This window comes from Arvicola amphibius, chromosome 8 (assembly GCF_903992535.2).
Source record: "Arvicola amphibius chromosome 8, mArvAmp1.2, whole genome shotgun sequence".
In the NCBI taxonomy this organism is placed as follows: Eukaryota; Metazoa; Chordata; class Mammalia; order Rodentia; family Cricetidae; genus Arvicola; species Arvicola amphibius.
In genome coordinates, this window is record NC_052054.1 from 120,142,780 (window position 1) to 120,168,760 (window position 25,981).

At 39.1% G+C, this 25,981-nt stretch overlaps 1 protein-coding gene across 2 annotated transcripts in view; it reads left to right on the top strand.

The window, feature by feature from the left end:
• The window catches only part of Abca12 (ATP binding cassette subfamily A member 12), a 166,194-nt gene that overhangs the window by 115,054 nt on the left and 25,159 nt on the right, over window positions 1-25,981 (top strand). For both annotated transcript variants that reach the window (XM_038339851.1, XM_038339852.1), the window contains 15 exons: window positions 928-1,042; window positions 6,488-6,817; window positions 7,859-7,928; window positions 8,010-8,144; window positions 8,631-8,786; window positions 9,711-9,897; window positions 12,224-12,442; window positions 13,536-13,732; window positions 14,506-14,666; window positions 16,622-16,858; window positions 17,649-17,799; window positions 19,961-20,213; window positions 20,712-20,798; window positions 21,761-21,854; window positions 24,343-24,470. In XM_038339851.1, the coding sequence (XP_038195779.1) occupies window positions 928-1,042; window positions 6,488-6,817; window positions 7,859-7,928; window positions 8,010-8,144; window positions 8,631-8,786; window positions 9,711-9,897; window positions 12,224-12,442; window positions 13,536-13,732; window positions 14,506-14,666; window positions 16,622-16,858; window positions 17,649-17,799; window positions 19,961-20,213; window positions 20,712-20,798; window positions 21,761-21,854; window positions 24,343-24,470 (2,520 nt within the window). The remainder of the gene's footprint in view (window positions 1-927; window positions 1,043-6,487; window positions 6,818-7,858; window positions 7,929-8,009; window positions 8,145-8,630; window positions 8,787-9,710; window positions 9,898-12,223; window positions 12,443-13,535; window positions 13,733-14,505; window positions 14,667-16,621; window positions 16,859-17,648; window positions 17,800-19,960; window positions 20,214-20,711; window positions 20,799-21,760; window positions 21,855-24,342; window positions 24,471-25,981) is intronic.

The following is a 25,981-nucleotide window of genomic DNA, read 5'->3' on the forward strand; positions in this document are numbered from 1 at the left end:
AACAAATAGGAGCCCTTACCTAATTCTACAGCCAGAAACTGTAACAGAAATGGACCTGGTCCAAGATAAAACTCATTTAATAAATGTTCTATTACAATCATCTGCCCCAGGAAACAAATTATATATTTCTGTTCCCCCTGAAAAGCATACTTCTCAGTAGCAATGCATTTCTGCACACTAAAGTGATAGCAAGTGCTAGTGACCTCATGGTCCATTAATAATCTGCATTTTTCATGAGTGTCTAAGAATGGTCTGGGGACCTTCCTCTAAAGAAAGACTTGGCCAGCCCAAGATGCAAAACAGATTAATGTGGAAGCTCACTGTGAAGGGGCTGCCTTTGCCTCTCCCATTGGAAGGCTGTGATTGTCAGAAACATGGTCTCCGGGGTACCACCACCATCAGCATCTGGAAGTTGTTCACAAGCACATTCCTGATCTTTCCGTTAAATTAAATGAGTAGGCTTCAGGTTGGGACCATGACTCTGTTTTATAAGGTTGAAGAGTGTTTCTGCTATGTGGCCAACGTGAGGCCACACCAAATAAGATCTTTTAGGCATTATAACTGGCAACTCAGGGATACATGTAAGGCTGGTGGGCTTTCAATGTCCCTCGACTTCAATTTATTGCCAAAAAGGCATTTCTATACCATCTATGAAACATCTTTGAAAAATCCAAATTCTTTGTATTTTAAATTAAATTTTTTAGATTCTGTGTTATTTAATTTGGGGAAATATAGTTTAACAATATTTATGAACTTTCTTAAAAGTTAATATTTCCCAGCTCATAAATAGCGGAGCCGTGTTAATATTTATTCTGAGCTCCCTAATGCAAGTGTAATCACCATACCCGCAGGTGCAGGCTTCTTGCACCTTGCAGCCTGTAGGCCGGCGTTTATTTTGATGCCTGGATCCTCTGTTTTGCTCTACAGCTTCCTCACCAGTGTCTCCTACTCCCTTCCGATCGTGCTTATGGTCGCCTGGGTTGTGTTTATAGCTGCCTTTGTTAAAAAGCTTGTTTATGAGAAGGACCTTCGGCTCCATGAGGTATGTTGAGAATCTTCTCTTGTTGTGAATAGGTCCTAGTCATAGAACAGCTAATTACTGTGACTTTCATGCCTATTCAGACTCGGTCAGCATAGCCCACACCTTGCAAATGAAAGAGAAAGACAAACACTTTACAAATCACAAAGGCAGCCATTATTTTGTTTTCACAAAAAGCGACAAAAAGGACATTTGATGGGGATTTCTGAGAAGACAAAATCAGAATAATATTGAATAAAATATGAATATAATTATGATTCTCACGGTAATATTTTCCAGAGTAATTACCTATAGGATGTAGACTCTGACAAGGATTATCAGTGGAGATACTGACACTATCCAGGCAGAAAGATTGCTGACGTGATCACCAAGCAAGCTCCTTTTAGGTCCAGATACAGACGTGGATACTGGCAGGAAGTTTCTTTTGCTTTCCTAAAACAAATTCCCTTTCCAGTATACTTTGTCTCTTGCAATTATCTTTCAGTTGCAATTTTCTACATATTTCATGAACTGATTTAAGCCTGGCTGTCTTCCAGGCTGTATGTCATGGTTTCCAAATAACAATCTGAAAGTTTGAATTCACACTTCAAACCTTAGTTGGGTTGCTTGGTCCTTTCTACCTGTATGTCTCTGGTTTCCAATCCTCAAAAGTAGGTCTTTAAAGATTAAAGGACAACTTTGAAGTAGAAAACTGTAGTAGACACTGAGCAATTTTCTACTTCAAAACAGATTCCTGCCTTAAATATGTTACTCATGATAGAAACAACAAGCACAATTGTACATGTGTGTCTATATATACACTTGTGGGTCTATGTGCATACATATGTATATTTCACACTTGTCACTTTGTTTTGTGTTAGAACATGAAGCTGTTTGAATGCAGCTGTGTATGTTACCCTAAATATCAGAACACAATGCGGTCCTTTTTTAGTAAAAGAGATGAAAGACATATTTTTAACAGCGAACCATTTCTGTGTGCTAGCTCCATGTCTTCACTTAGTAGGCATCCTACCTTCAAGGTTTAACCACATGTCCATAAGGTCAGAGTTACATAGTGAAAAAATATACTGAACTTGGAATCAGAGCTTGAGGCTTTGAGACTTTGGGTTCTGCTAGTCGTGTTTGCTTGAGCTTAGTCCCTAAACTCAGCATCTCTGTTTTTCTAGTCTTCACTTAGCACAGTATTGTAGGATGGAGATAGCTCATAACAGAGAAGGTGTTCGATTACCTGCATTATCTTTGTCGAAGATATCAGTTCTTTTTTTTTTTTAGCCTCTGAAATTAGGATGCATTTGACACAGTGGCATGAGTTATTCAGCAGTAATTTTTCTTTTTTGTTGGCATACAAATTAATGTCACATCTTAAAAACAATGAGCTCCTAAACTCAAAGGAATACAGTAGAGCTGTGGAGTGAGTTTGCAGGAGGTGTGGCATGAGTGGCAGTTCCCCAAGGACGCCAGCTTGGCCTCTCCACTGCCCTTAGTTCAAAGCTATCTCCTTCTCAGAAAGGAAAAGGCTATGTGTGCCCAGGAAGGGAGAGGGACCTGGGGAAGACTAGGAACCTAGTTAATCACTACCATGAGTGTCTTGACCTCCATCCAACCCTTTGCTAATTCATAGCTGCTTTCCTTCAGTGATGCAGGCTTTTAGGACGTTTCCAGAATGATGATGGTCAATCTCTTTGGTTACCAGAAACTTGAAATTGCTTTTTGATGCCATAATTTTATACTCAGTTAAAGCATAAAATTGCCAGCCGGGCGGTGGTGGCACACGCCTTTAATCTCAGCACTCGGGAGGCAGAGGCACGCAGATCTCTGTGAGTTCGAGACCAAACTGGGCTACAAGAGCTAGTTCCAGGACAGGCTCCAAAAGCTACAGAAGAAACCCTGTCTCGAAAAACCAAAAAAAAAAAATCTAAAAGCATAAAACTGCCCATATCCTACTTCTTTTTCATTCAGATTAAAACACAAAGGTTAAAAAAATGACTTCTTCCTTTTTATAACTAGTTTTAATTTGGGTCAAGAAAACCTATTTGACTGTATCTCATTGAAGTCATTAATATTTGACCCTGTTGTAATATACTACTAAGAAGTCTCTTTACCTTTGGAAGCATACAAATATTAATAACCAATAAGCCTATTTTTGAAATTAAGCTTTAAAATACTTTTTAAAATGCCTTTCATGAGTTTCATTCTACGTTCTGTGCTTTTAACAATTAAAATATTACAGCTCTAAAATGTTGATTTTTTTATTACAGAAAAAAATCTTATTTTTAAATGTTTTATGAGCTAGTTGCAACTAGTTGATCTAAGACTCTATATGCTTTCATAACACACATAATTCCTTGCTAGCAGGAGTTTGGAACATACTTTATAATAACCACACCATCATTTTTAATCTTACAAAACATTTTAAAAATTAATATAATTTTTGTTAAGAAAATTAATTTTAAAAATAAATAAAGGATGTCATTATTCCTAATGACTTAGTGTTTGGCCTGCTGTTGAGCTGGATAAAACTGCTGTCGAGCAAATATGTGAATATTTGTGGCTTCTCTTCCTATATCAGTGTTTGCCTCTGAGCAAAAACCTCTTAGGAATGTGGCAACATGTTCCTGCAAATTCTTCTGGAACCTCTTTTTTAGTGATGGCTGTAAACTAGGCCAGCTTGGACCATTGTGTATCGAGGCTTTTCCGGTTATCAGATATTGACGAATTGCTCTGGCAGGTTAGGGAGGCTTGGGACAAGTGACTCTTTGATTACAAAGCTGGCATCTGACATCTGCCACTTTGAGGAGAAACCAGTAGCATCAAGCAAGCGCAGCCAGTCACTCTCTGCGGGCCATCTTCTGCGCACAACTTCGGTCTTTGTCACCACAGAGTTGGCACAACTCACAATTGTTTATAGATGACCTGTCTCTCAGAGCTCTTCCTTGTTATGAGTACAGCTGTCCTCATGGCGTAAAAGCCTGGACTTCTGCACTGAACTTTCATGTTCGATTGTGAATTCTTCAGGGAGAACCCAGTTCAGGCTGTTTCAGTGAAAACTGAAATAACCAAACTCAAAGTTTTACCAGCTCTTGGCAAAAAAAAATTAGGTCTCAAGTTTAAAAGTCTCCTAATTACTGTGATAAGTACCTTCACTGTTAGTTGTGAGGCCTGCCACATTGTCATTTAATAAATCTGCGGATGGAGAGGTTTCTAGATGCACAAAGACTTTAAACTGGAGTTGCTGGTCACCAGGGGAGAAAAGTATGTTTAAACACTTAATGTACACGTTATTTTGTGGTTTTGATGTAGACTAGGTGTGTGATAGTCACCTTAAATAATATATAGGCATTGTTTATTACTCATGTGCATTGCAGTTGGAGAGAGTTTGTGGCTTTTTTTATAGACCACATAAGATTAAATAGTTTAGTGATATATGTGTGCCAGCTGCTTATGCTCAAGCATCCATAAGCAATTAAATCTTAAATGCCAATCACACCCGGGGATGGATAAAAGAGTTTGCACATCAGAATTACATGGGGATTGATGAGTATTTCTGAGGCACAGTCGTCAAAAATGACACAATTTTCTTCAACTGAGTGAGGAATATGGGAAGAATTTTCAGAGTAAAATCGTTGAGTTTTGCTTATTAACACAAATCATGATGTAATTTTGTTTTCAATAAAGACAAGACTTGCAACTATGGGAAACTTTCCATGGTGAATCTCTGCTCAATGCAGTTGCTTCACTTTGATTCCCCCTCCTATTCCCATGGAAACATAGATGGAGTCTTCATTTTAGGAGGGGTTGGGGCCAAGCAGGAGCACTAGAAGAAGGTGCAGGGGAGGACAAAGTTAAGAGAAGTCGCCGACGTTTTCTCAGTGGTGATTAGCTTAAGGCCCACTGCTTAGACTGTTGGCAGGCAGGTAGCTGTTTCCATAGTAACAAGAACAAGCAGAGTTATCAAATGTGATAAGCTGGAAAAAAAACAGTAAGCAAAATGTGCTACATTTGGCTTGTAGAATAAAATACTCAATATAATATTATTATTGTTGCTGTTGTTTTTCTTGACAGGATAAGGAGAGAGACATTAAAAATTATTTATTCTATAGAATACTGAACTATATAGCTGTTATGAAACATTTCTTTTATTATTTTAAAAATGGAACATTAACTGTATAAGCTTAATCTTAATCATAAATTGTCAAAGATGGAAATTGGAATATCTAAGTTCTGTAAGTGTCCCACTTGTACCAACTTTAAGACAACCGGAGTTGAAGGGGGTTGTTGTCATCGGACTTTTTTGCATTTTTGCATGAACAGCCACGATACTGTGATGAAATGTTTTGGCCCCGGGGATATCACTGAGTCAGAAAAGAGTATTAGCTGAGAAACTGACATATAGCATCTCAGATACCTGAATCCATTGTGGGTGTATGAATATCTTTTTGTAAAATAAGAGGCCAAGACTGACAAAGACTGACCATTGATGTTAGTGACGGTAAGGTCATCACAAAAGGCAGAAGGTCATGCTCCAAACTGCCATATTTTGAATAATAATCCACATCTATTCCATTCACTCATGAAACATGAGCAATAATTATAGTGTTCATTAAGGCTTATTAAAAATATATGGACTTTTATTATTTCAGTTTCTACATTGGGACTGAGGTTAAACTATGGTGGCTTTTTCCCAGACTGAAATATTTATACCTAAGCAAATGTCAAGTTCTTGCTGTAAAAATCATAAGGGAGATACTAGAAATATGATGTCATATTCTAAATCTCTTTAATCTAGAGAAGTTAGCTAAGTAGTTTCAAAGCTAGCTGTGCATGCAGGTGTGTGTGTGGGGGGGTGTATAATGGGTGTGTATGTATGTGTGTGAATTTGCATTTGTGTGTGTGTGTGTGTGTGTGTGTGTTTTGCTAGGGACTGAACTCAGGACCTCTACAGCTAAGCAGGAGTTCTATACTCGATTATTTATCTATTTTATGAATGAGAAAGAAAAAACTGGACAGAGATAATGGCAGAGAGAGAGAGAGAGACAAAGCCGGCATGTGTGTACCATTGTACGTGTATTTGAAATCAGAAGACAACTTTCAGGAGTCTGTGTTTTTGTCATCATCTAAGATCTGGTATCGAATCCAGGTCATCAAGTCTGCAATGAAAAGTCTCTACCCCGTGTTTTCACAGTGGTCATAGAAATGTGTGTTTTTATTCACAAGAAAGATCTTCTCCAACAGAAGCATTATCTCTGTTGGGGTGCCACTCTGAGAACTTAAAATCCAAGAGGATCCGGTACAAAGTCTTAGCAATCAGAAAGAATTCACATACATTGTTCAAATGTTTATTTTCACATATGAGGAGACTCTTGAACATTTTGTCACTGCGTATCCAAGTAATTGCCACTTAGGAATTCATCAGCCAAAGAAGCACCTAACTCTCCCTTCTTCTTCTAGTACATGAAGATGATGGGTGTGAACTCCTGCAGCCATTTCTTTGCCTGGCTTATAGAGAGTGTTGGATTTTTACTGGTTACCATTGTGATCCTCATCGTTATACTCAAGTTTGGCAATATACTTCCCAAAACCAATGGCTTTATTTTGTTCCTGTACTTTTCGGACTACAGCTTCTCAGTGATTGCCATGAGCTATCTTATCAGTGTTTTCTTCAGTAACACCAACATTGCAGCTCTCATTGGAAGCCTCATCTACGTCATTGCCTTTTTCCCATTTATTGTTCTGGTTACAGTTGAGGATGAGTTGAGCTATGTTATAAAAGTATTCATGGTAAGTGAACTGCTGAAATGTGCCCTTGTGTGATAGAAATGCCCCCCTCTCTTAGTTCATGAAAAGAATTTCAAATCAAAAGTTCACTTACATAATTAAAAATTAAGTGATAGAAAATTAACTGAACTCTTCTAAAGCTAGAGCTTTCTGATTGCTGTCTGCTCTGAGAGGAAACATTTCTTCCCACAGACTCTGAACAGTTAGCGATGCTGATAAGCTATGGTTCGTGACCACTTAAAGTATTACCTGCCATGTTTTAGAGCTCACCAGAATTCTGACTTCTCTGGTTCAGATCCTTAGACATCTCAGTTTCTCTCGTGCTAGAATCATTCTCATGTATGAAAGTTCTTCTGGTTTTCGTGAGTAACACATAACCTAAAGGAATAGTGATGGATACACTGACAGCATGTACTCAAGTTTGAATCTTTTCTTCTGCTTCTCCTAATTCAGAAACACTAAATTAAAGAATAATATGACTGAATTTAAAATCCAGAAAGCAGAGGGCACTTCCCCTCATATTAAGGCTTTACTGTTCATAGACATAGATTTGATGAATAACTTTAATTCAACATTGACTGCTCTAAAACTTAAATTTATAATTTGTAGTGATTATCAATATCCAACCAATAAATATTTTAATGTAGTCTCATTCATAATTCTATCACCTGAAATAAATTTAGAAGTATTTTCTGGCCCCGATGTCAGTTAATTTGAATCTCCACACTCTATTACTCTGTCATTTTCTACCTTACAAATTTCTGAGCAATATTTGATAAGCTTTAATACATATTTTAGATTCTGAAAAAAGCATTCTCCAAGTTTATTGCCTCTCTCTTTTTCTCTCTGTCTCTCTGCTCTCTCTAGTCTTTCATCTGTCTCTCTCACTCTCTCATTGCAGTATTTTTGGTAAAGGATTGTAGTATTTTAAAATAGACTTAGAGAATGAGCTTCAAGCTTTTTCTGTGTCTAACAGTTTAAGCATTTTGAGGCCCTGTGGGTGAAGTCTCCTGGCACTGTCACCACTGTTCATTTTCTTCGCAGAGCCTGCTGTCCCCGACAGCGTTCAGCTACGCAAGTCAATATATTGCACGATATGAAGAGCAAGGCGTGGGTAGGTTCAATTTCTTTAAAACTGGGTTTTACCTCTGTGATATGTGTCAAAGAGGATTAAATAGCTGTGTTCAATTTCTAGGTCTTCAGTGGGAAAATATGTACAAGTCCCCTGTGCAGGACGATACCACCTCATTTGGTTGGCTGTGCTGTCTAATTCTAGCAGACTCTTTCATTTATTTCTTTATTGCCTGGTACGTCAGGAACGTCTTCCCAGGTAGGAACCTGCGTTCCCTAGATGCATCCTTCTTCTGGCTTTCATCACTGTAAGTCAGCTAACACATATGCACAAATAGTTGGCTTCTCAAATACAGTCTTCAAAGCAGTATACTAAAACTTTAAAACTGTCCTGAGACAAAAAGCTTATCCGTGCTGGTCTGGCACTTGGAATAGGTCTGTGGAACATGCAAAGGGACTCTGTGAGAACTCTGTGGAGTTACAGAATGAGTTTAAACACTGGACCGTGGTGATGCTTGCATTAATACATGAGCAAAAATCATCCACTGCACACTTAAAATGAGTAAATCTATAATATAATTGTACTTCACGGACATGGGTTTTAAAAAGAGATGATCTTTTTGGCTGTGTTTTGTAAACTGAACTCACTCTTTTAGTTTGTATGGTCTTCTACAACGAAGCAATTTCCTGAACCATTCATAGTGTTCCATCTCATTTCCTTCTTCTGCATGTATTCTCATTACAGGGACATATGGCATGGCAGCTCCATGGTATTTTCCCATCCTTCCTTCTTATTGGAAAGAGCGATTTGGATGCGCAGAGGTGAAGCGTGAGAAAAGCAACGGCCTTATGTTTACCAACATCATGATGCAGAACACCAACCCTTCTGCCAATAAGACCAGTAAGTCAATAGCATGCATCATTATAAGAGAAACGACACCAAAAGCTGCATGGCTGGTGGTTTTAATTACATTTTTCTAAATGATAAAATTATCATCCCTTTAGTCATGCATGAGTATGTCTACGCATATGTGTTTATCCTCTTACAGGCATTGAATTGTGCCTTCTCCTGGGCTCATTAGCTCAGTTGGTTAGCATATGCTGCTAATTAAGCCAAGAACTGGATATCCCTTTGTGGTCCAGTTAGACTCACACAGAGAAATATTTTGTTCCTTGCCCACAGCCTGCATCCCTTACTCTAGCCATCTGCTACCAGTCATAGGAGTAACCAAGAAACAAAAAAGGGTAATGTAGCATAACCCCCAGATGATGCTGAGGAAAACAGAACAAAGCTCATGCCTCTTGGCATGGGGTGAGAGTTATTGTCTATCTGAAAAGATGCCCTCTGTAAGTGGTGCGGTGGCGATGCCTGAAGAAGGTATCGTTTGGAAAATTAGCTGGATTCTGTCAGCCACAAATCCGAGGAAATGTTGTCACTGTAAAACCACAACTTGCAAACATTTATTTCATAAAATGATGACATCCTTCCCAATCAGAGAGCAATCCTTCTGGGCTGTCTTTTGAATATTTAAGACCTGATTTTTTTTTTTAAAAAAAGAAACTGTAAAATTATAATACTGTATTCAGGAACTGCTTTTTCCAACAGAGAAGGCTAATATACTAAACCCTAGAGAATGTGGTTTTGTACTCTTGCTCATTCTCTAAGCAGGTCAGAAGGAAGCTAGAGAATATAATAAATCAGTTGATTCTAGCCTTTTTAAATTTAAAGATTATATTTACATAATCTCCTATTTTTAAAAGACAGTCTAACCCAGCTCCATTACTTACTGATGAGCTTCCAACTCTCCTCTTGGTTTCCCTCCAGGTCCTGACTGTGCATTTCCCTCCAACATTGAACCTGAACCTAAAGATCTCCAAGTTGGAGTTGCCCTTCATGGGGTCACAAAGATGTATGGCTCAAAGACGGCTGTTCAAAACCTCAATCTGAACTTTTACGAAGGGCACATTACATCATTGCTGGGGCCAAATGGAGCTGGAAAAACCACAACCATGTACGTTATTTTTCAACTAAATGTCAAAGAAGGATATTATTAATGATAGCTTTTTATAAACTGAGATCCTGAACTAAGAAGAAAGTAGAGCTATTCCGTGTTCCAGATGGATCAACTTTTCCTTGGTAGAATGCAATGTAAACCAGAAGCTCCAAACTGTGAGCTCTAAAGCCATCTTGGGCCACTGAGATAGGCTTATTTGTGTGACTTAGTGCTGGCCCATCCCGTGTGTCTTAAAATTTTTAATTCAGTGCAAATTCCAAATAACAGTAAGTTTTCTTGCCATGTCTTAGATCAGTGGTTCTCAGCCTTCTTGATGTTGCAACCGTTTATTACAGTTTCTTTCTCATGTTGTGGGGACCCCAACCATAAGATTGTTTCCTTGTTACTTTACAACTGTAATTTTGTTGCTGTTATGAATCATAATGCAAATATCTGAAATTTAGAATATCTGATATGTGACCCCCCTCCAAAGAGGTCAAGACCCCCAGGCAGAGAAGCACTGTCTTAGGGTTTTAAGTGTGTGCATATTGAGACAGGGGCTGTAGGTGGAGATTCACTAGTATTGTTCTGTTTGACATGCATGTGTTCTCCGGTTGATCCTTTGTCTCAGATCCATACTGCTATATCTGTCAATCTGTCCCTTTTATTTGTATTTCTCTCCAGGCCAGGTTTAAGTCTGAGCTTGCACATCCTACTATGGACACACCACCCCATCTTCTCTATCACAGAAAGCATTTACCTTGATTCATAAAGAAACTTAAACCAACATCTCACACAGGTCAAGGTCAGGAAGAGCACATGCACTGTTCTTTCTCTCTACTGACCGTCCTGTGTCAAGCTAGAGGGAAGACTGGGATCCCAAGATTCCTAGGTTCTTTTTATTGTTTGCCTGTTTGCCCCCAGGGCTCCACCTTCATATACTCACTGTCAGTGCTAAGCTATCACTGGGTTTTAGCCCTTAAGGAAATGCCTCGCTTTCCCAAGGAAAGCTCTACATTCTATTTTTAATCATCTTGAGCCAGTCCAGCAACTTCTCAAATGCTGGCATCAATGTTTCTTTCTAAATGACTGCAGACGAGTGAAGGTTCAGATAAGAGTAAACATGCAGCTTCTTATTAGCATGGCCTGTTAAAAGCCAAGGTTGGCTTTCTAGAACACAACACTTAGAAAGAGTACTTCTAAAGCATATTTTCCCAATGGGAAAAAAGAGATAGCAAAGGTGTTTGAAGAGACTAATTTTGGCTGAGAATGCCCTATTTTATTGATCAAGATATAAACACTATATATATAATGTTATCTGTGTTTCAATGGCTGTTATGAGGAATTGCTATTATTCTGAATCATTATTTAACACTATGAGAGACAGGAGAGACCTTCTCTAGAGCTCCTAGGGATTTTGCTACAGTGAAGGGAGGAGATGATTACTAAGTAACTGCCCAACTGACTCAGCACTTGAAAGGTGTTGAGCATTTTCTCGGTGAAATGCTTTGGCCCTAATACAGAGAATGGGACTGAAGATGGCTAGGGTTATTTCATGAGTAGGCATGTGGTGATGCCTTCTACCCCCTGGTGGTAGCAGATGTCGGCAGTTAGGGGCCCAAGAGACCAAAAAGGTGTAAACATGACTTCTGAAACACAGTTTTGGGCAAACTGTGTCTGAGTTCATCACTCAATGAAAGAGGCAAGAAGATATGGTATCACAGTTAAGATAATAATTGGTTTGATGACCTTGTAAGACAGTGGTTCTCAATGTTCCTAAGGCTGTGGCCCTTTAATACAGTTCCTCATGTTGTGGTGACCCCAACCATAAAATTATTTTGTTGCTACTTCAAAACTGTAATTTTGCTATTGTTATGATTCCTAAAATAAATATCTGATATGTGATCATACAGATTGAGAACCATGGTTATATGGGGTCTCATAAAGATGTAGCATCATCTGTTGGATTCTTAAGACAAGTTTGTGATTAAGTGATAGACTCTAGTCTGGAGACATGAACTGGAGGTTTGCCAGGCTATAAATAGGATCTCAAGGAAACATGGTATATTCAAGGAGAGTGTGCTCTCAACTCAAAAGCATCCTCAGTTTCAACGCTATTGCCACTACCACCATCATGCAGCGTTTATACAACACCCTAAATAACTAAAAGCTTAAAAGTCATTTTTAGTTTTTCATTCCCACTTAATTCTTTTTTGTTTCACAGCTTGCCTTCACTTAAAGAGATGCACGCCAGCATTTTTTCCTAACGTAGGGGATATATTTAGTTTTGCTATCTAATTTGAGTGATTGGTCCATACCTAATTTATTCCATCTTCATTTCCAGCTCCATGCTGACTGGGCTGTTTGGTGCATCAGCAGGTACTATTTTTGTATATGGAAAAGATATCAAGACGGACCTCAACACTGTTCGGAAGAACATGGGAGTTTGCATGCAGCATGATGTCTTGTTCAGTTACCTCACCACCAAGGAGCACCTCCTCTTATATGGCTCCATCAAAGTCCCTCACTGGACCAAAAAGCAGCTCCATGAGGAGGTTAAAAGGTGAGTTAAGCCACAAACAAGGGCATGGCTTGGTAACCTCTCCCAAGAATATTTACCCTTTTGGTCAAACTCTGGTGGTGATAACAATAGGAAATGTTCTCTCATGAACATTTGCTTTGCTTTCTATTTATCTGGTAATACACTTAGCATGTTATCATATCCAGCTGGTTATACACCCATTGTTAACTCTTCCTCAGGGCCTCACATGTACCCTGGTCCTTTGTTTCACTTCTACATGGGGGTGCTGTACCCCAAAGCCTTTTAACTAGACTTCCAGCTACTCCCTCTCCCCCATCTCATTTGTTCTTATTAAGGAGCTGTCAGAGAGAGATTTCTCAACTTTGTTAGTTAATCAGACAATGCCATTCCAGCATCATCTGAAGAGTCTTTTGCCACACTTAGCATAACATCCGTAATGTCATTAGCAAGGCCTACCAGACCCTGCATAACCTGTCTTCTGTCTCATGTCTATTTCCTTTCACATTCTCTATTCACTCTGCTCTGTGAACAAACCGTACTCACAGCCTCGACTATACACAACCGACTCCCTCAAGTTTTTCTCCTTGATCTTCAGCAACCTACCACACCCTTCCCGAGAGACATTTGACCTACTCTTGGCCAGGTGACCACTTTCTCTGTCTTTGCTCATCTCCCTTTTTCTGAGAGTGACTCAGTCACTATACAGTCCTAAAACAGTCTGTTCCGGGCACTCTTTCTCTTGTGTTTCCTATTTTATTAATTGCATGTTGATTACCACCTGGCATATTATAAACTTTCTTGAGATTATGATTATCTAATGGATTTCCTTCACATTTTGGACACATGCACTCATAATTTCTTTATGAACAAGTTTTTTTGTCTGTTCATTGCTTTTCTCTAGGACTTATGACATAATCTACCACTAAAGAGAAAATGTTCTAGCCATTTGTCAAATGCATGAACTATATGCTTTTTCTTAGTAATCACTTTTATGATGATAATATGATGGTAAATGATAATAAACTATTTTGTGTTATCAGTGCTGTATTGTACTGCTCATTAAAGACATAATCATTAATTAGTTAACACAATAGCACCATTAATTGTTTTGAAGGACTTTAAAAGACACTGGACTGTATAGCCATCGCCATAAAAGAGTTGGAACATTATCCGGAGGAATGAAGAGGAAATTGTCCATATCCATAGCTCTCATTGGTGGATCCAGGGTAGTGATTCTAGATGAACCATCCACTGGAGTTGACCCATGTTCTCGTCGAAGTATATGGGATGTCATTTCCAAGAACAAAACTGGTATGAGTATTTTTTCATAACTTCTCCACAGAACAGTCATAAGTTTACCTTTAGGGTTATGCAAAAATCAGTGGAAGCTTTTTCTGTGTATAATACAATACCCTCTAACTGTTGAGATGGGCTCTTTCTTTTCCTAAGATTTCTTGTGAGATTTCTGGGTCAGTTAGTTATTAACTATCTAGTACTCACTGTGAGTTGAACTTAGTGCTTTGGGGGATCATGTAGATTCAACGGCAGTTACAAAGTCTGCTTAGAGACTTTGTATGGAATCTAATTAGAAATAGCAAACATACACAAATGAAAAGAAACTGAAAACAGACTAAGTGCTAACAGGGTGTGGTGCAGAGAAGCAACAGCCTGGAGTGGATCAATCAGAGAGGAATACTCAAAAAGTCTTTAAAATGCTGTGTTTTCATAGTGAAGGAAGGAAAGAGAGGAAGAGTGAGAGAGAGCAGGAGAAGGGAAGGAAGTGCACAATGAAACAATGGACCAAAACCCTGACAAATGAGAAAGAGTTGCTGATGCATATAAATGACGGACATTAGCTCTAAAGCTTAGTAAGGACCTGGTTGCTGCTAGCCTATATATAGGAACCCTCCTGTAGATCTAACAGCAACCTTCTGAATTTTCCTTTGATTGCTATGGAGATTCACTCACCTCAGCTAATACCCCTCTTGCTCTCAGAAATCCCAGAATTTACTCTTGCTAATTCTGTCTCATGGAGCCTGTATCCTCACTTTTCACTCTATGATGTTCTCAACTGTGTTTTTAAGCCAGAACAATCATTCTGTCGACACACCACTTGGATGAGGCAGAGGTGTTGAGTGACCGCATTGCCTTCTTGGAACAGGGTGGGCTCCGATGCTGTGGATCACCATTTTACCTCAAGGAAGCGTTTGGGGATGGCTACCATCTCACACTCACCAAGAAGAAGGTCTGTAAGAGGGGAAGTGTGCTGTCTCATGGGGTGATAAGTTAAGTGTTTCTGGGAAGTGTAGACCAGTTCTCTCCAACTTGACTCATTGCTACAATTCAGCAATATATTATGTGGTTCTTAAATCTCAGCAAGTGTGCTGCTTAAAAAACAACAGATTTCTGTTCCTGTCCCTCCTGTCCCTCCTGTCTCAAGAGTATCTGTTGTTGTTGGACACCCTAGAATTTCTGAACTTCTGGTAATTTTCCATCTGCTATCAGTGTTGCTGGGCACTCCACAAAAATGATGCCCTTCTAAAGGTTACTGATGGTCCGCCAGTCTTTTTTATCTATAACATTTCAGACTGCAGAGAAACATAAATTTAAATTTTTTGCTTAGAGAAAGCAAATGAAACCATGTCTTCACCTGGGGACACAAGGTTAGAGTGCAGAGGAAAACTGAGTTGGGTCATCTTTTGGAAAACTCCATATCTAAGTTGTCTTGGCATGACTTCCAAACACACAAAGTAATTCAGGCTTGGTTGGGGGGACTCTTTCCTTAGATTTACTCTCCTACTTCCACCCAGTGAGTGCTATACTCTTTTTCATAAGTAATATTTATATTAATTCTTGGAGAAATTCGTATGGTGCAGTTTGACCGTATCAACCCCAAACTCCACCCACACCCACTCTCTTCATCTTTTACCTTCCTGCCGCCCAGATTGGGTTTCCTTCTCCACATCCACCCAAGTCAAGTCTACTTTGTGATGCCTAACAACTTTGAGGAGCAGGGACCTGCTATGAGTGTGGTCAACCTACTAGTGGTCATGTCATTGAACAAAACTGACTCTCCCAGCAGTAAACACCATTTTCTTCTCAGTTGGTGAGGAGATTCCATGCCCCCCCACCCAGCTCCACGCTGAGAGTGATTGACTGGAGCTAGAACAGGTCTTGTTGTGCTGTCCCAACTACTATAAGTCCATATGTGCCCCTGTTGTGTCCAGAAAACAGTTTTCTTGAAGTCATCCACTACCTCTGGCCCTTACAATCTTTCTGTCTCTCTTCCTTGAAGTTCCCTGAGCCTTTGGGGGGAAGATATGATATGTATGTTCCATCTATGTCTGAGCATTCTATAGTCTCTTATTCTATGCATGTTGACCAGGTGAGGGTCTCTGCTAATAGGCATCTTCTGTATAAAGTTTTTAAGAGAAGGCCTGTGATATGCAGTGTCTTATGGGCATAGTAGTAAGTCATTAGGAGTCTCTTAGTAAAATTTTCTTCCTTGATAAGCTGTTATTTCTATGCCATGCCTAACTAAAAGAGCATGATTTTTCCCACCCTCCTCCAAGTAATTTTCATCTAATCTGTACTGTAGTTTCTTTTAAACTCTAACAAAATTATCCTTGAGCTTCAAAAACAAAAAAATAGCAAAATTCATCAAAAATTCTTATATTGAGGGATCTTGTACTGCATGATGTATGGAAGCATTGTTCTAGGCACTGGGACTTCATCAGTGATTCATGATATGAACTCCATAGTCTGGCTTCATGAACTCTGTGTCTGATGGAATGTGAAAACTTCAGGTGCTATAGTCAATATGTAAATTATTTAACATGGTAGCAGTTAGTAAATGATAAACTACATGGAATATTTATTCCTATAAATCTAGACAGAAAAAAGCCAGGAGTGGGGAAAGAAGTGTCAGTTAAACCATGGGCTCGAACTGGTGTGAGAAAGGGGCATGTTGGTCCTCTGGGTGCAGAGACCTTGAGGAGAGCGTGCACCATGGCCCGATGTACCGTAGCAATAGAAGCAGAGCTGACGCTGCACTAAAGCAAGGGAGAGGAAGGTGGGTGGTGGGGGAGAACGCAGCTGGGGAACAGTGACTTGTAAGTCCCCATGTGGAGAGGGGATGGCTAGGAGGATGGTGTGTGATCTACCCAGGAGAGTCTGCTTAACTTTCCTTTGTGTCCCCAGAGTCCAAATCTTGACACAAGTGTCATCTGTGACACGGCGGCAGTCACAGCGATGATCCAGTCACACCTCCCGGAAGCCTACCTCAAGGAGGATATCGGGGGAGAGCTTGTGTACGTGCTCCCCCCATTTAGCACTAAGGTCTCGGGTGCTTACCTGTCACTCCTGAGAGCACTGGACAAGGGCATGGGTAAACTCAACATCGGCTGCTATGGCATTTCCGACACCACTGTCGAAGAGGTATGTGGTCAGCTCCTTACTGCTTGCTCCATTTCTTTCTTTATTGTTTGTTATTTAAAGGGATGGCAATCAAACCCAAGACAGGCAGCCGCTGTACTCTGGACTTTATCTGTACCACATGTCTGTGTATCGCTCTCTCTATGTGTAGGTGCGGGAGTTCACACCCAATCCTGTCCGCATGCCCACAGTTGTCATTGAACAGCCCCGAGAATCATTTCTTTGGAGCTGTCTACTTTGCTTTTTAAGACAAGATCACTCATTGGCCTAGACCTCAGCAAGTAAACTAGACTGGCTGTTCTGTGAACACCAAAGATCTATCAATGTTCACCTTCCTGGTGCTGAGATTGCAACCGCACATTGTGAATCTGACTTCTGTGGGCTCTAGGGATGGAAATCCTGCTCCCATCTACTGACTGAGCTGTCTTGCTACCTCCAGTCCCTCCACCACTACTTTATTTATTGGGTGCTCATATGACTTTCTCTGTCCTTACAGAAATATATGAAGGTTTTTTTCTAACTAAAGGGAAAAGTACTTTTAAACATATGTCACAAAATCATAAAAATTTAAAATTCTCAGTACCATTCTAACAGAAGATTGGTTTCCAAGAAGAAAATGGTTTTCAACATTTTACATCCAAAAGATGAGAAGGACCATTTTTACATGTAAAAATATCCCCTTAATGTAGGTTGGAAAATAGTTGTCTTAATAAATGTTGTAATAATTCAAAATCAAGGCACTAAGAGATGTGTACTCCTTATCTTAATCAGTTGATCTGGCTTCCTTTTCTAGGTCTTCCTGAACTTGACAAAAGATTCACAAAAAAGTGGCAATATGAGTCTTGAACACCTAACACAGAGGAAAGTTGGGAACGCCAGTGCCAATGGCACCTCAACCCCCGATGACTTGTCTGTGAGCAGTAGCAACTTCACAGACAGAGACGGTACAGACCAATGCGCTTCCTTTTCTTACTTATCATAGACGGTAACTGGGAAAATAGAGGCACAGATTTTGACTCTCCTTTAAAATTCAACTTTAAAGTTTCTTTTTAAATTAATAATCCTAACACACAAAAGCATCCTTTCAACACATAGAATATCCATGATGGCAGATCAAATTCTCCCTTTCAAAAGTGAAATAACCATGAAGGGGGGTGTGCTCTCTGCTCATCAGAAGTGATTCTCTGGGTGTATTCGCTCTCCGTAACTTCAGAGGTGTGCTTTCACAGGTTATGGTTCTTCCTGCAATCAGGGCTGTGCAGGAATGGGCGTGGCTATCTTATCAGAAACTCTTGATCATTAGGTTCACACGTGTGGGAGCAAAGTCATCCAAAATAGAGCTGTTGGGTTTTTTGTTTTGTTTTGAATCATCTCTCACTAGGCAAGGTGTCTATCTCCTTCCAACTCTGATTCGCTCAGGGGTCAAGGAAATGCTTTGTTTGGGACGAAGTCTTTGAGTTGGTCTGACCTGAAGGTTAATGTCTGTATTAAAACGCTTCGCCTTCAGCTCCTCACACAGGATGTGTTTGAAAAATCACATTTTCACACAACTTTGAGGAGTTAAGTTCCTTTAAAAGTCGCTTTTATTGTCACTTGGTCTCTTTCTGACAGTTAATTTATACCCCGTCAGCATGATTTACTTAAGGAAGCATGTAGTAAAATGATATATGAATTATGGAACAGTCATTTCAACAGTTTGCTTAAAGTGGGCGACATCTCTAGGAGCAGAATTTTTAATTAAACATTTGCTGGTCTCCAAAACTCAGGGAAGATCATCTCTGATGTTTGTGTACTCCTGGAATCTGACTCATCTGTCTTCTGTCACACTTCCCATTCATCCGCTGCTGGCGAGTATGATTGTGGAGTCTGAGCAATTGAGGGCTTTGATTGGAAAGTGGTCATCTGCTTCTGTATATTTGCCTCTGCCTTTTGCTCATAATTCAAAATTATTCTTCATTCTGAACGTTCCACTCATTGACATTATCTTTCAGGAAGCACATTTCCTCCGTTTTGATACACCTGTAAGTCTTCCACATGTAATTTCTCAAGAAACAGAAGAGAATACTAATTAACTCAAAATATTCAGCTCCTTGTACAATTCCCTTTTGCAGAGATATGAGTTTGCATTTAAGCTCGTTCACTCTGCTTAATTGGAATTCATTTTAAATTAAGCAGCTTTGTATTTTTCCTTATCAGCTAAATGAAGATCATGATTTTTGTGCTGCATGATATGTGATGGAGAATTTTAAGTGTACACAGGGCTGACGAATGCATTGTCTTATCACGTGTGAAAACAGGTGGTGGCAGGTTGACTTAAATCTGCTCTGGAGGAAAGCTGATGCCGTGGTTAGCCCTAAGAGCCCCACGTTGCAACCCAAGCCACCATGGCTTCTCTGGTTCTCAAAGGCGATGGCAATTTTCTCATGTCTTGGAAAGCATTCTGTAGTGGGGTGATGAGTAGATAAGTTTCAATGATTCTTTTCTGGAGGCTCTAGTGCCGAAGGCGGAGTCTCAAAAGGCCATAATCATTCCAAATTTCTAATGAGAGTGTAATGAGTACATGGTGGAATGAGGGTTTCCTTTTCTGGCATTTAGAGTAAGTTCATTGGACTTCATGTTAGAAGTAGAGACGACAGAACTAACAGTATCTGCTATGGTAGGAACCAGTTCTTACATTAAACTGATGTTTTATTTATACTATTTCAATTCAACCCTTGATAAGACTATTTTCTATATATTCAAAATTATTAATTACATATTGAGCCTGCCTTGAGACTTTGGAGTAGGGAACAAGGTTCATTTATAGAATTCTGAATCTTTAACTTTTCCATGTAAAATTACTACACATATGTATTATAACTGGTGGTAGCAAGTCATAATTTTCATAACACTCTTATATTCAGCTATATATGAGGCACACATTGTGGTTCCTAGGTTTACCACAATATTAGGAATCGATTTCTGAACCTTCAGTCTGAATATTGAAATCAGAATTTTCTCCCATGCTATAACACGATGCCATTCTTCTATGGTTTGTGAAGTTACATTATGACTTAAATTTTGGAGGTTACTTGGAACCCCATCAACTCTCTTGTCCTTACTCAGACAAAGTTCTGACAAGAACTGAGAAGCTGGACGGCTTTGGCCTGTTACTGAGGAAGATAATGGCTATTCTCATCAAGAGGTTCCACCACACCCGCAGGAACTGGAAAGGTCTCATCGCTCAGGTCATCCTCCCCATCGTCTTTGTAGCCACTGCCATGGGCCTTGGCACACTGAGAGATAACAGCAACAGTTACCCCGAGATCCTGATCTCTCCATCCATCTATGGAACCTCTGAACAGACAGCCTTCTATGCGTGAGTTACTTTCTGACAAGATTGTTTCCACTGTGATTCCAGAAAGAATCTGACTGAAGAAAAATCCAGTTCTTAAATCTGCTAAGGAAACACTCTACTTCTATCCCTAGCAAATATGTTCTTAAGAGGATTTACATGTATATATAAATAGAGTACTTGTTTCCTTTCAATGGTTAGGCTTTAATCATATGTTATTGCTAAAATCCCATCATAGGAGAACATCAGGGCAGGAATCCCTGCATCTTTCACAGATCTTCACACCTATTGGATGGATGTACCTAGTACTGAACCTCTTGGCTGGCATGTGTGGAGACTTTGAGTTCACATCCAAACAGAAGAGAAGGGGAGGAGAATGGGGGAGGCGGAGAAGTAGAAAGGGAGGGAGGGAGGACATCAAAAAGCAGAGCAGAAAGCAGTCTTGTAGACAGTGTCATTTGTGTCTTAAAGTTATGAGTGAATGTGAGTTTAATGATGGGTCCATGTCGCTTGATCCTGCAGGAATTTTGATCCGAGCACAGAAGCCTTGGTCTCAGCACTGTGGAACTACCCTGGCATTGACAACGTGTGTTTGAACACCAATGCCTCGTAAGTTGTTCTCCTTTCTACCTCTTTCCAGCATTCTAGTTTGCATGTGTGTGCGAACGCATGAGGTACATGTGTGAGATTTTGCTGAAAAAAGATAATATCTTGATAGAAAGTCTGTTTTCATTCATTCTTTGGCAATACTCTACCATAATAATAAACATTAGATTCCTCTTATATTTGTTTCTCTTATATTCATACATTTTACAATTATAACATTAGAATCATATTGTTAATCCCATTTTATTTTTTTTAAAGATTCACTTAGTTTTCTTTTATGTGTATGCGTGAGCACCTGCATGTGTATCTGTGCACCACGTGCACACCTTGTGCCCACAGAGGCCAGAAGGGGGTGTTGGATCCATTTGAACTGGAGTTACAGGTGGTATAAGAATTTAATGTATGTGCTGAGAACCAAACCAAGGCCATTGGCAAGAGCAGCAAGTTATCTTAACCACTAAACCATCTCGAGCCCCATTAATCTCTTCACAGACGAAGGAACTAAGGGCCACAGGGACTCATATATTTGTGTAAGGAGGTCTAGAATGTACAACACATAGGTAATTTAAAATCCAAGCATCCTGACTCTACTTCTGGCATATCTTATTTAAACTATCAAGCTAACACAAAACATATATTAACCTGATTTTAGTGCATCAGCAGACAGGATGAGAAGAACAAAATGAACAAAGGGAATACCAAATCATGTCCTGCCACAGTGAGAAAATACACTGGCTTCAACTCTGTTTAGTCAATTGATGCTGTCCTGTAATCCTCACCCTCACTAAATGTCAAGTCAAAAACACCATTGCAATGCAGAATCACCTTAAGAAACATCAGTCAATCATAACTGGGTCTACATACCTGAATTCAACACCAACTACTTATGTGTATAGTCCCACACAGCATGAGAACATGCATATGAAAACTTGTGTATCTCACTTTGGTATCATTTTTATTTACAGACAGTGTTTGAAAAGAGATAGTCTGGGAAAGTGGAACACGAGTGGAGAAGCTATTGACAACTTTGGTGTTTGCTCCTGTTCAGACAATGTCCAGGTAAAGAGAATTAGTTTCAGTAGAGTAAAGAAAAAAAAAGAAGAGAACAAATAGCAAAACTTAAAAGATCAATTCAGGTTACCAAAGAGTCAGTATAATTTCATTTTATGGAAGCTACTAGTCCAAAGATATGGGCCTAGGCAGCTCAAAGAATATTGACTTTGAACTTCAGGTCACTGTTTTAAATCTGACTAAAGACAAATTTCTAGAGGTAGAAGGTGGTCTTTATGGAAACCAACTGAGAATGAATCTTTGATCTCAATTCCATTAGCTGAGGAGCTCAGTTTCACAGCACAAAAAGTGGCCGTAGCTGTCGTATCTGAAAATATAGTGTGCATTCCACCGTAGCAGTCAGATGGGATGTCCGTCACCTGCCAGTCTAGAGAGGGCATGCCACCACAGCAGTCAGATGGGATGTCCATCACCTGCCAGTCTAGAGAGGGCATGCCACCACAGCAGTCAGATGGGACATCTATCACCTGCCAGTCTAGAGAGGGCATGCCACCACAGCAGTCAGATGGGACATCTATCACCTGCCAGTCTGGAGAGGAGTTCCAGTGTTCCCAAGCAACGTCTGCAAAGGTTTTTGCATCAAAATTAAATTCCTGAAAATGAAAAAATTCATGCCATAATCACTTTATCTTTATTCTGTGAATATAGATTTTCATTTTCTAAAGCTATCAGCTCACTAAACTCTCAGAAGAACAAAGCTAGTTCCATATTTCTGTTTGAATCACTACATATGTATCACATACTTACCATGTATCAAAGCAAGCATCCTAGGGAAGCAAAGGTGTAGACAGGATTTAAATGAAATCAAATAACACTGGACTGGTAAACTTAAGCAATTGATATGATCAATTAAAAATGTGAAATAAAATATTTAAGGAAGAAAAGTCACTTCTGGTCTCGAAGGATCGCCATGCCACCAGCTTCTCTCATGCAGGGGAAGCTGCTTTCTTTCCCAATGATTTCTCCAAGTGTAAGAAGGCTGTGCCCTGACCTTAGTCCTACACTTTACAGGGAACTTATTTCAGTGAGCATTCTCGTGCAAGACAGTGCCTAACAACAAGAACTAGTATCTAACAAAGGTCTCTGGAACCTTTCAGTTTTAAATACTAGTCTTGCCTACCATTTGAAGATTTTATTCTCTTATATAATTTAACAACAACAGCAACAAACTCATTATTTTGTGTGCTAGCTAAAAAAAATAAGTTGCTAAAACCTCATCTATATTCTTTGAGGGATGTTTTCAATTTTCAGGGAGCCGGAGGCTTTTAAACTAATGGGGTTCTATCTTCTACCTTAGTTGCTAAGTATGTGGGTGTGTTCACTTTGTCAAAATTCATCAAGTTTCATAATACATGTGTTCCTTTACATGTATAATACAATTTGATAAAAAACAAACTTCAAACCTATACTGTCAACATAGAGGCATCTTCCTGTGATTAACTTAGAAGCTATGCCATCCTGAAGTCTGATCTTTGGGTAGATGCAACTTGATGTACTGCGCGACCCAGTTTCGGCATTTCGGAGGAGCCAGCAACTCTGCACAGCTCACATGCGCTGTAGCCTCTGGCTCTGGGGCTTTGTGTGAATGATAAAAGGAAGAACTGCCTTGTGCTAGACTTTCTTCAGATTAAAATCATGACAATGAAACTTCAGGAGCCAAGTGAGAGCCAGGTGGTTAAGAAGTGTAGAAAGGCAAGTGTAAAAATAAGCGTGAAAACATAAGCTCCACAGCTGGGCAGAGAAGTGGACAGCTATAATCTTTGCCCTGGGGAGGTGGGAGCAGGAGGATCCGAAGTTCAGTGGAATTCTCAGCTATCTAGTAAGCTTGAGGACAGTCTGAGCTACATATCTCGTCTTAAAATCCCATATAAGTAAATAAATAAATAGAACTGTAATCTTTATGCTAAGATGTTCCTAGTGGTCCAAAGAGGCACTAGAACTCTCACTACTGTGTTTGCTAATCATCTGTCAGTCTAAAGTTAGTTCTTAAGTAACCAATACACATATACATAAACTAATGGGAAATCTCTATATGTAAACCAACATATTTGATGAAGTTCTTACTCTTAGGTAGCTAAAGCTAATGCGTTGTGAACCTTTCAAATCACTGCTACCATTTTGAAGAGTTTCTTCTTGCAATGCCATTTTTAAATTTGAGGCAGATCCCTTTCTCATCCCCTATAAATTCTTGAGATATTTCTGTTTCCAAAAAAACTATACCTTGTCATTACAATACAAGAGAGATCCCTTATTTGCTTTAGGTAAGACCTAAACACATGTGTATATTCTACATAAGTAATAAATGTTCCGGTTTTTTGGCAGTAGGCAAGTTTTCCTCCAAAGTTGTTGGGAGTTAAAGAGCAACTTGATGGCACCTGAGCCTTTCAGCAACAATGACCAAATCAAGAGACGTCAGCATTGTATAACTCACACAGGACAAGACGGAAGACCTTAATTTGATTTTCTCTTTTTCCAGGAATGCCCTAAATTTAACTATTCCCCTCCTCATAGAAGAACTTACTCTTCCCAAGTTATTTATAACCTCACTGGGAACCATATGGAAAATTATCTTATATCAACTGCAAATCGTTTTGTGCAGAAAAGGTAAAATATTCTGTCTATAGCATATTTAATTGATTTCTGATCTTTATGATAGCAGACTTTTTTTGAGACAGTAGAGAGAATAGTTGCAAATTCTTTATATGGTTAAATTAATCAATGTTTTGATTTGATTGGTTGATGATTGATCTTATCATTGATACAGTTATTTATATGGTTCAGTATTTTGTTCTGTATACATAGCTCTATGAATTGAAATTTAAATAATGAATAAATTAAGATTTTTTTGAGCAAACTGAAAATCAGTGGCTTTGTAAAGTCTTAGAATGTACTGTTGAACATGTACTTATTTTTTATCTCAAAGTATAGAGGAGTTATTGACTCTCCTGTATGTTCTTGGAGTTTCAAAGCATGGCTTTTGGTGACAGATGGCCTGAGTTGCAATAACAATTTCTTCAAACACAGATTGTGTCTGTGAGTGGACAAAGTGTCCTATGTGTGGCAAGGCCTTGTCCCCCAGTCCCCCACACGTTTGCCCTGATGAGAAAGCCATGAACTCAGTAAACATTTCTCTTTCCCTCCATCTCTCCTTCATTTACCAGTGGACACAAATTCTTCACATTCACTGTGAAGTGTTGTTAAACTAATGATAAGCAAAAGAAGAGAAAAAGCATGATTTTTCTACCCATATATAACACTATTAATATTTTGCTATTTTTCTCTCCTGAGATTTCCATCACAGGTATACAAATAGATATTCCCCACAGACATGGGCTTAGGAACATACAAATATTTTGTGTATTCAGGTACATTATGTTTCATATAGTCAAGTATTTTATCATAAATAAAAAGGATTCATTATAAAAAACTAGGCTAAAACACCCCATTTAAAAACAAGCTATGGTATCGTTCACATGTTAAAATTTTATCTCTGTGCCATCACATCTAGGATGAAGCTATTGAGGTGTAAATTGCACTGCCCCATTATTTAAGTTGAATCTAATTTTACAAGTACCTAAATTGGTCTATTTTGAAAATTATCACTTGGATTTTAAAGTCAATTTTTATGAAGACCATAAACCAATATGCCAAACTCACATTCAGGCTTCTTAGAAAAAAAAAGTAGGAACAACCAATAAGTTATGGAGAAAAATGGTTCAGACTACAAATTAATTTGAAAAAGATATCAAATTACAGCATTTTGGTATTAATTGTTTAAAAAACATTTAAGTACTATAGTGTTGAATTTTTGGATTATATCATTCCTTTATCAGAATGATCATTGCATACCTACAATCGTTTACATTATCTTTGTTTAGGCAGGATCTCATGCTGTAGCTCAGGCTGCCTTGAAACTCGTGGCAGCTCTCCCCTCTTTCCCTGAGTGCTGAAGTCACAGGCATGAGCCACCACCCTAGACAGATGACATTAATCCCTTGCCTTTAGTTATGATGTGTGCTTGAGTTAAAATATGATAAGGAGGATCAGTAGAAAGTATTTATCATGCTGCATTTATTTCACTTTGTTTTGTTTCTGGATGGAAAGGAAAGATAAGC